Source organism: Marmota marmota, unplaced genomic scaffold (genome assembly GCF_001458135.2).
Source record: "Marmota marmota marmota unplaced genomic scaffold, marMar, whole genome shotgun sequence".
NCBI classification, from domain to species: Eukaryota; Metazoa; Chordata; class Mammalia; order Rodentia; family Sciuridae; genus Marmota; species Marmota marmota.
In genome coordinates, this window is record NW_025999853.1 from 1,082,288 (window position 1) to 1,092,220 (window position 9,933).

General features: G+C 62.2%; 2 protein-coding genes across 2 annotated transcripts in view; both read left to right on the forward strand.

Moving 5' to 3' along the window:
• Nucleotides 1–9,012, forward strand: part of Card10 (caspase recruitment domain family member 10) — a 23,469-nt gene extending 14,457 nt beyond the window's left edge. The window contains exons 12-20 of the mRNA XM_015482735.2: nt 3,103–3,262; nt 3,714–3,825; nt 4,233–4,476; nt 4,648–4,717; nt 5,571–5,664; nt 6,918–7,076; nt 7,201–7,316; nt 7,749–7,861; nt 8,007–9,012. Of these exons, the coding sequence (XP_015338221.1) occupies nt 3,103–3,262; nt 3,714–3,825; nt 4,233–4,476; nt 4,648–4,717; nt 5,571–5,664; nt 6,918–7,076; nt 7,201–7,316; nt 7,749–7,861; nt 8,007–8,247 (1,309 nt within the window). The 3' untranslated portion in view covers nt 8,248–9,012. The remainder of the gene's footprint in view (nt 1–3,102; nt 3,263–3,713; nt 3,826–4,232; nt 4,477–4,647; nt 4,718–5,570; nt 5,665–6,917; nt 7,077–7,200; nt 7,317–7,748; nt 7,862–8,006) is intronic.
• The window catches only part of Mfng (MFNG O-fucosylpeptide 3-beta-N-acetylglucosaminyltransferase), a 17,391-nt gene continuing 16,119 nt past the window's right edge, over nt 8,662–9,933 (forward strand). The window contains exon 1 of the mRNA XM_048807987.1: nt 8,662–8,719. Coding sequence (XP_048663944.1) covers nt 8,662–8,719 — 58 coding nt within the window. The remainder of the gene's footprint in view (nt 8,720–9,933) is intronic.

Consider the following 9,933-nt stretch of genomic DNA (forward strand, 5'->3'; position numbering starts at 1 on the left):
GGTGCCTCCCTTCCTGCCTGCCTGGCCCTTCCTCCTTCCTCCTGCTCGGCCTGCAGCAGGGGTCCTGGCTGCTGTCCAGGGGGCGCCAGGATGCGAGAGGGAGCAGGAGGCCCGGCCTGCTGGGCCCTGGGTCACATGGCCCTCTTTATTGCCTACGCTATTCCTGGGGGGAGGGGTTGGAGGAAGAGCCAGATGGAAGTGGGGGCAGGGTGGCTGAGGAAGGTGGACAGTACAGAGGCCAGGGGGCCTCACTAATGGAGCCTGGGCTGGGGGGGACATCTGTGTCCCAGGATAGTGTTGTGGCGAGGTGGGAAGAAGGGGCTTTGGGGCCAGCTTCAGGGCTCAGATCTCAGCCGTTGGGTTGCTGCTCTGGGGCTCGGGGCAGGTCACTTGATTTCCCAGAGTCACAGTAGTGCTGTCCCCTGGGGTCATGGTGGAGGTTCCTGCATTCTTTCTGCTTGGGACCGTGCTGGCTCAGGGCGGCTGTCCACACCTGTCAGCTCTCAGACGTCCTTGCCCCCAGGTCACACTCTGGGCCCCTCCCTCCTCTGTGCTGGACAGAATGGAGCAGGGGATGGAGGGTGGGGGACTGGGGATGGCTGGGATGGCCAGCCAGGGAGAGAGACAGGAACACTGCAAGAGTGACCTGAGACCAGGCAGAGCCTGCCTCTCCCCTCCTCACGTGGTTCCAGAACCTTCTCCTCACATAGCAAGTTCTCGTAGGTCTTTGCCTCCCTTCAGCGCCTGCCAGCTGAGCCACCCCGTGCAAGTCAGTTTCCCTCCTCTGATGCGGGGTGATGACAGGTGTCGGGGGACTAGATGGAGTGCCTGTGTGACCTGCCTGAGTCTCTGCATTGTGGGTCCCCGAACTGGTACAGAGCAGCCCTAGAGACATTCCCACCATGCTCTGGGGCCACTTGGCCTGTCGTTGCTTGAGCTGGCGACTCACCCCATTCCTGTGTGCCAGTGACCCGACCTCCCGACCTTTTAGGGGAGGAGCTGGGAGCCCTCACCCCGTGGCTGGAGAATCCCCCAGGCGGGGTTGGGGGGGTCGGCCTGGCGGCTGCAATCAGCAGCTCCTCCCCTCTCTCTCCCGGCTGCGGCTCGCTGTGGGAGGCTGGTGCTGGGGGATCTGAGGGGTCCCTGCTTCCGGCAGCTTCCAGGCCGACTCTGAGGACCCTTGAGAAGCACAGAGAGCAGGTGTCATGCTCTCTGGAGGCTCAGAGAAGTCCCTTGGTCCTCTTGGACCTCAGGAGCTGGCAGGGGGTCGTGGAGAGCTGGTCCTCGGGGAGCAGCGGTGGTGGGCAGGAAGAGCGGGGGGAGCCGAGGGTCAGCCTCGCTGCTGTGCGGGGTCGGGCTGCGCAGGGCCTGGGTGCAGCTGCTTGCTGGGCTGGTGTCTGGGGGCCGTGGTGATGGTCACTGGTGTGTGGGTTTGAAACGGGGAAAGCCGAGGCCAGAGAGGGTGCTTGTTCTGAGTCATACCTGACGACCGTGAAATGCTGCTTTCTCTGGATCTCTTGCCGGGCACTGTCCTCAGAGCGTCCATGTTCTAACTCAGTGTGTTGGACGAGGTGAGTGGACGCCCAGCATCCGCCGCCTGGCCCCAGCCTGGCCCCAGAGTTCCTGCGTTTCCCTCCAAGTGCTTCCCTCGAGACCACACCCGACACCACCTCAAACAAAAGGGTCCAGAGACAATAGTTGAGTCTACCTGGGCCCGGAGCCACTCAGCAAGACCCTGTCTCATGGCTGAGCACCCCAGGTTCAATCCCTGGTACAAAACCAAACCGAACAAACAAGACAGAGCTCAGCTGGCTGGGTCTGCAGCCCCCGAGGCCCAGGCCTGCGTGGCCCTCTGTTCCCTGCGGTGTCCTTGTGTTCATCTGCGCCCCCCGCCCACAGGGCACAGGGGAGTCGTGGTCATTCTTGTTTCGTGGATGCGGTCACTGACCTTCAAGGAGTGGCTCCTTTGCCTAAGTCTGGGACCCAGGTGACCCTGGGGTTGGCAGCCAGACTGTTGCGCCAGCCACTGGCCAGGCCAGGTCTCAGGCCTCCCAGGTCTGTCATGTCACCCGCGCAGCCTGTGGCTGCCTGCCCGCCCGACCTCAGGCCTGGCTCTCTGCTTTGACTGAGGAGGCAGGGCGGGGACCTGCTCCTGAAACGAAGCTTCCTGCTCCCCAGGGGTGCCGGCTGGGTTAGGGTCCTGGCAGCAGGGGGCAGAGCAGCTGCATGAATGTGGCAGTGGCCAGGGTTCTGACCCTAGCCTCACCCCCTCTATGGCCAGGGTTGCATGGAAGGGCTTCGGTGAGTTTGTCACTGAGCTTTGCTAAGAGCTTCCCAGTTCTCCAGGGACAGGCAGGACCCTGGCACATGGGGATCTTGGCTGTGCTGTCGAGGAAGGCCAATGCCCCCATTCCGCGCCTCCCCCGACTGGCTCCGGCTTCTTTTCTGGGAGCCGTTTCCCAGGATGCTTTATTAGTACTTAGGGCAAGGAGCCCAGCCTGGTGGCTGGCCACGGGCAGCTCCGCTCTTGTCCTTGTTGAATCTGTCACGCAGTCTGTCCTCTGTCCTCTACGCTCTGCCTGGACCTCCGTCTCCTCTCCATCTGTCTCCGAAGTCTTCGTCTCTGTTCCTCACCAGGGTACAGCCCAGGTACTTCTTCCCCTGGAAGCCTCCCCGTCCCTGTGCTCCCGAGCGGCTGGAGCCATCCTCTGATCTGTGTTGTCTAGCTGCGCCCCTCCCGGACTGTGAGCATGACCAGCACTGATTAGTCATCCGCTGCGTGCCAGACCCGGGGCTGGTGCTGGGGAGTCAGGCTGCCTGGCTCTGCGGCTGAAAGCCTTCTTTTGATGGATGTAAGAAAAGAAAGTGCTAAACCGCATCATGGGCAGAGGGCGTGCTGCAGGGGCTCTGGAGGGACTGTTTTGACTGAGCTCTGAAGGACAGCAGAGGGGGAAGGGCATTCCAAGCAGAGGGCACTGCAAGTGCCACCGCCGGGCGCGACCATGGCCTGCTGCGGGGAGGAAGCAGTGCCTTCTCTACGACACCTGAGCTGTACCAAAGCACTGCTGGACGGTAATTCCCATCCCCCTTCTCCCTTTTCAGGTCTCTGGCCATCCGAGTGTCTGGCTGGAGCCCCCCAGGAGGCCCGGAGGCCCAGGACAAGGGTTCGGATGGTCTGTCGTTTCTTGGAGACCGATGGTCTGGGGCGGTGGTACGGAGGGTGCTGTCGGGGCCCGGGTCGGCCAGGACAGAACCCAGAGAGGTGAGGATCCTCCCCTGGAGCTGGGGGCGGGGTCAGTGTGGTAACCAGGGCTGGATGCTGATTGGTGGAGCAGGATCACTGGGTGGAGCTCCAGGGTATTGGCTGAAGCTGAAGCAGGCTCGGTGACTGTCCTGCCTCAGCAGTGGCATGCACATGTAATCCCAGCCACTCAGGAGGCTGAGGCAGGAGGATCTCAGCTCCAAGGCCACCCTAGCAAGTTAGTGAGACTCGGTCTCAAAAAAATAAAAATAAAAAAGTTTGCACCGAGATCGAGATTGGGGATGTAGCTCCGTGGTAGAGACTTGCCTGTCATGTGGGAGGCTCTTGGTGCTACACCCAGTACCGCCAAAAATAAATAAATAAGTAAATAAAAATCTGACTGGGTGGGAGCTGGGAGGCGGGGCAGACTGAGGCACATTGACAGATTCCCGCCTTTAAAATCTCTTCCCAGCTGAAGGCCGAGGCCACTGGCCTGGAGGGGGCTGGCCTTGACCCCGAAACCCAGCAGAGAACCTTGCCGTGGAATCCAGCATCCACACTCCCCTTCCTGCTGGATTCCACGGGTAAGCCTGGCCTGGGGAGGGCCTGGGACACGCCCTCCTAGAAGGTGACCGCGTGGGGCCCAAGGGAGAGCTCCTCCAGCCTGGTGCAGGTGGGGAAGGAAGGGCCGAGAGGGAGCGTCCCCCTGTCTCCTCCTCCTGGCCGTGCTGTGGCCTCTTTTTGTCAGCTCTGGGCCCTTTTCTGGCCTCTCCTTGGTCACATCTTAACTGTGAGGGGAGCACTGTGTTAGGAGTCCAGAGGTCTGGGTTGGGGTCCTGGCTGGCCTGGGGCAGCCCCTACGCCCTCTCTCACTTGAGGAAGGAAGGTGGGGTCCTGGCAGCTCGACCATCGGAGGGCTGGGTCCCCCAGGCTGCTCCCTGACCTTACCGTCTTCCTCTTGTCCCCTGCTGCACCTGCCCCATCCACCCAGCCTGCCAATCCTTCCACGAAGCCCTTGACACCTGGGTGAAGGGGCCGGGGGCTGAGCCTTTCTACATTCGAGCCAACCTCGCCCTGCCTGAGCGCGCAGATCCCCACGCCCTCTGTGTGAAAGCCCAGGAGATCCTGCGGCTGGTGGACCCAGCGCACAAGCGGCGGCGGGAGTGGTTCTGCACCCGGGTGGACCCCGTCACTCTGCGGGACCTGGACCGGGGCACTGTGCCCAATTATCAGAGGTGATGCAGATCAGGGAGCCTGGGCATGGGGTCCACTAGCGGCCAGGACCAGGACGGGGCTGCCTTTCCTTCTGCGGTGTCTCACCATCCTCTGGGATGGGATGGGGCTGGACAAGAGGAGTGAGGGGCTTGCTTGTCCCTACAAGTGCATGACAGGTCTCCTTCCCACAGAGCCCAGCAGCTCCTAGAAGTTCAGGAAAAATGTCTGTCCTCCAGCCGGCACCGAAGTCCCCGCAGTAATGTAAGCAGGTCTGGGTGGGCAGGGAAAGGGCCCGGGGAGAGCAGGACAAGGCTGGGGTCCAAAGGGAGGGGCAGGCTCATGTTCTGGCAGCTCTGGGGGAGAGAGCAAGGAGAAGGCCCCCTGCAGCCCTTCCTGTGACTTAGTTGATCTTCTACTATGTGCCCAGCAAACAGGAAAACAATGTCACCGTCCAGGATGGTTGAGAGATTAGATTGAGTGTGCCAGGGCCCGGGAGCATGTGGGGTACACAGCAGGCATCTGGCCAGGGCTGGGCTGGGCCACCATCTTCATGGTGTCTGTGGGTAAATTGAGAGGAGCAGAGAGAAGCCAATGGAGAGGGGCCTGGGCTCAGCTCGGCTCTGGGAAGATGGTGACTTTGGACATCACCCGAACCTTGTCCTCCCTGCTGCTCCAGCCCCAGCCCCGAGGCAGCTTTCCTTATCTGTGAAGGGGACATTGCTCTACCTGCCTCCTAGACAGCCTGTGGCCCCAGATTCCTGCACACCGGAGCCCGGGGCTACCCTGTTGCAGGCAGTCCCCACTCGTTAGGTGGCCGTGTAATTAGTGTCATTGGTTTTGTTAATCCATGTCACCTTGCTGATTCATTGGAAGAGAGACCAAAGCTCGACTCTTCTGTGACATGAGGTTCCTCCAGGTCTCTGGGCCTTGGTTTCCTCATCTGTAAAGTGGGGGTGCACCCCAGGCACCTCTAGCAGGCTCTGCTGGTTTGCTTCTCAGTCTCCCCCCGCTGGGGGGCTGTGCTGGCCGTGGGATCTGCTCTGCCCAGGGTCCTTTCCACTCTCCTCTCTCCCTACGTTGGGATGGAGGTGACTCTTTCTTTATGTCCTCTCAGCTGAAGAAGCGAGCACTTGGGCTGGTGAGACCCAAGCCCGTGGGGGGTCCTACAGGGGATTCCCCAGAGCAGCTGCTGCTGGAGCCCTGCTCAGGTGAGTGCCGCTGGGAAGGTGTGTCCCGTGTCATTCCCCGTGGCCAGGAGTGTGTGCATTTATGTGTCCTTTGGCTACGGTGGTCCTTTGGTCTGGAAAGGCTTATTGTGAGTGGGCTTGGGAGACGGGGCTCCCCCTGGTGGTGAGTAGGCCAAGTTGCCTGTGGGTCATCTGTGGGCAGGTGCCGTGGGCGTGGCTGTGACTGTGACTTTGGGGCTGCTCTTGTCTGCTGTAGTGTTGCTTCTCACACATGGTGGCAGGTGCCAGGAGGACTCTAGGGGGGTCCTGGAGGCAGCATAGTGAGGCCATTGGCCAGAGCAGGGAGAAGGAGCGAGGGAGCCCAGATGAGAGTAGCGTTCGAGGGAGGGACAGGGGTGGCTGGGGGACTTTTGGAAGAGACTGTTTCAGCTGAGGCCTTCAAGGGTGCAGAGGGGTCAGCTCCAGGCAGAGGGCGCCGCTCACTTAGAGGCGGAGACAGGGTTGCGCTTGGTGTATTTGGAGGATGAGTGGGTTCCGAACCCAGCAAGTAGGTATCGTGCATCTGCTCTGTAAGGCGTGTGGGTTCCAGGGGACATGGTGGTCCTCTGCATGGGGTCCCTGTCTAGGGAGAGGCAGATGCTTCCAGCTGTTCACAATGCAGACATGGATAGAAAGCATGACGTGTGTGACACAGGAGAGCCGGGTGTGGTAGAAACAGGACAGGGACCCCCCCCCATCTAGGGACCAGGGGAGGTGTGGCCTGGGCTCTGGGGGCAGTGAGGGTTACCTGGGTGCAGGGGCAGGGCCTCGGGTGGCCACAGGGCCTGCAGAAGCCCTGGGATTGGAGGTGTCTGAAGGCAGTGGCCAGGCAGGGCTGCAGTCTCTCCTGCAGGACTATGTCACCTGTGCAGAGGATGTGACCTTTGCCCTGGGGATCTGGGAAGTCACTGGTGCCTGGCAACCAGGGAGTCATGTGAACTTACATTCTTTCCAAGCCTCTCTGACTGCTGAGTGGAAAGTGACCTCTAGGGGGCAGGGGTGAGGCAGAGGATCCCTGGGGAGCCTGTTGTAATGGTCCCAGCAAGAGGGGCCAGCCTGCAGTGTCAGGTGTGTGCGTGTGCGTGTGTGTCTGGGGACCTGTGGGAGCAGCAGCAGGACCCAGGAAGGGAAGACAGAAGGTGGCCGAGGAGGTGAAGTTATTTTGAGTGTCAAGGGAAGCAAGAGCTGGGACCCTGCCCGGACTCTCATCTCTTGTGGGTCCCGTCCTGCCTCAGAGCCCGAGCGGAGCCTCAAACCCTACAGCCTGGTGCGGCCGCTGCTGGTGTCCGCCCTCCGGCCTGTGGTGCTGCTGCCCGAGTGCCTGGCGCCCCGGCTCATCCGCAATCTCCTAGACCTGCCCAGCTCCCGGCTGGACTTCCAAGTGTGCCCAGCAGGTGATCCTGTGACCTGGGAGGGGAGGCTGGGGAACAGTAGGACAGCCAGTCTACCCCATCCTCATCCACCCGGAGGACAGCCAGGCCTGTGGCCCTGCAACATCCTGTCCCTCTCCCTCTGCAGAGAGCCTCTCTGGGGAGGAGCAGTGTGCACCCTCAGCGCCGGGGGCCCCTAAGTCCCGGCCTGCCACCCCCGGGCTGGGCACCAGGATCCGAGCCATCCAGGAGTCTGTTGGGAAGGTAGGTGCTGGGCTGCCGTCCTGGGCCCACAAGCTAGGAGCCACCTCCTGCATCCTCAGTGTCCTCACCTGTGACGTGGGTGGGTTGGGGCCGTTGCCCTCATGTGGGTTACCCTGAACGTGATGAGTTGGGACATCTCATCTGCTCGTCCTTGTTCTTGAACTTTCTGCCACCCTGGGAGATGGCCAGGGCTCCAGGGTGGTGGGTGAGGTGGGGTTAACTCCAACCTGCAGATGAGGTGGCCCAGGTCACGTGGGGAGGGGACCTTCCTCCAGGTCACCAGCGAGCTCAGGTCTTCAGTCTCCCTTCTTTGTAGGGTCCCTCTGGGTGAGACGGAGTTTGTGCACCTGGGAGGCTGTGCTGGGGTGGTGGGTGTAGCGGGGCCCTGGTGTCCCTGGGCTCTGGTAAACGTGGTCTCTCTCCACCGGGAAGAAGCACTGCCTGTTGGAGCTGGGCGCGCGGGGCGTGCGGGAGCTGGTTCAGAGCGAGGTCTACCCCATCGTGATCCACGTGGAGGTGACCGAGAAGAATGTCCGGGAAGTCAGGTGCGGTGGTGTGGGGTGCCCTCTCCATGGATGTCTCTCTGTCTCCACCTCTGTCTGCCTCCCTTTGTCCATCTTCTCTGACTCTTCGGGTCTTGGTTCACTGAGGGAGAGCCTCTGACCACTGTCCTTCATCCTCTCTCGACAGGGGCCTGCTGGGCCGGCCCGGCTGGCGGGACTCGGAGCTGCTGCGGCAGTGTCGTGGCTCCGAGCAGGTGCTCTGGGGGCTGCCCTGCTCCTGGGCGCAGGTGCCTGCGCACGCCTGGAGCCACGCCGAGGAGCTGGCCAAGGTGGTGCGTGGCCGCATCCTGCAGGAGCAGGCGCGCCTCGTGTGGGTGGAGCTGGGCAGTGGCCGCTGTGGCGGTGGCAGCAGCAGCAGCGAGGCCTGAGGCCGTCACTGTCCGGGCCTCCTCCCACCTTGAGGAGGCTGCCAGCGGCTGGACCCCGCGCCTGCGGTGGACTTGGCCCTCTCCATCCTGAGCCTTCCTCGATCCTGGACTCTGATGAGGGGCCTTGGCTTTGGGTTCTGACCTGAGTTTGTCACCACCTGTGCCGAGCCTGTGGGAGCCTGGGGGATAGAGCTTCCACTGCCCTGAACCTGCTGCTGTGGGCCTTCCCGTCTGTCCCTGTGTCCCTGTGTCCCCACTCGCGGGTCTTGTGTGTGTCTTGTGTCGTAAACACCTGCCTGGAGTCTGGGTCCTGCCCCTGTGTGTGGGTTTGCACAGCCAGGTTCTCACCGGGCAGATTCTGTCCCTCCCCCAGGAACACGGGGTATCTGGTCCTCAGCCTGCTCAGCTTGCAGGATGGCCGAGCTGCCGCCACAGGACTCCAACCTATCCAGCTCAGTCTTCGTGGCCACACGTGGACATGTGGTCCCCCCTGTTCCACTCACTGTACCCCTTGTGTCTCCTTGCGTGTGTCTCTGGTTCTCTCCTATGTAAATGTCATGTCCCACCCCTGTGACACTTGGGCACTAACGTGTGTTCTTGCACACCCAGGACCATGTTCTCACAGCCGCCCCCTGCCCCCGCCCGCCTCTCTGAGGGCTGGGGGAGGGGCGGCTGCTCTGCCACAGAATGTACAGCCCGTGCATCGCCACTGGGCCCTTGTCACTGAGAAGCTGCACATTAAGGAACATTAAACACTGTCATAGACTGGTGGCCTCCTGCCTATACCCTGGCCTGGGCCCCTCTCCGCTCTTTGCCTTTGTCCTCACCTCCAGCACAGGCTGATTCCACCTTTCAGGTCCCCGCTCGCCAGTGGGGAGGGTCATATTTCCCTCCTGACTCATCCCAGAGCTGCTGGCCATCTGTGCTGGCATCACCTTACCTGCCCCAAGTGACAGGCGGAGGGCCCCGCAGTCGGGCCACCCCAGCACCCAGCCCTGCCCTGCCTTTCAGAGGAGTGTCCTCTGGAGCTGGGGCACCGAAGCCCATGGGGTGCAGACCTGGGGGTCCAGCTGCTGAGTCTGGGAGGGCAGGAGCAGGCCCTGGGTGTGTGGTCAGGTCCCTGGGGCAGCTGTGCCCAGTCACCTCCAGGGGGCAGCCCAGGCCGACTGGAGCAGCACCGTGGGCACCGAGGGCTGGGACTCCTGTGGTTGAGAGGCACTTGTTGGGCCTCTGTGCCTTCGTGCAGGCGGCCATCTTGGGCCCCAGCAGTGAACTTGGTCAGGCCCCTGGAGGATCTGGAGAGAGTAGGTGTACTGACCGGTTGGGGACAGAAAATGGGTTGAGAGTGACCACCCTGGGGGAAGGGGGCTGGGGGTGCGGCTGGGGCTGGCAGTGCCCAGGTCTAGAGGAGGGGAGAGGGCTCTTTGAAACTCCGGGGGCAGCTCTGGGCCCCATATTTGGCCGCTGGGGAAAATGTTCCTGGGCTTAAAAGGGATCTGGGCTGAAGATGTGGGGGCAGGGCGTGGGCAGGGGAGCAGGGAGGCTGAGGGGACGAGGGCACCTGAGTGAGGGACCAAGCCCCTTCCTCAGTGGGAACAAGAGGAGAAAAGGAGAGGACACAGGGAAGGAGGTGGTTGAGGGCCCCAAATGGGACCAGGGGGACGAGGGGATTGCCAGGGAGGGAGG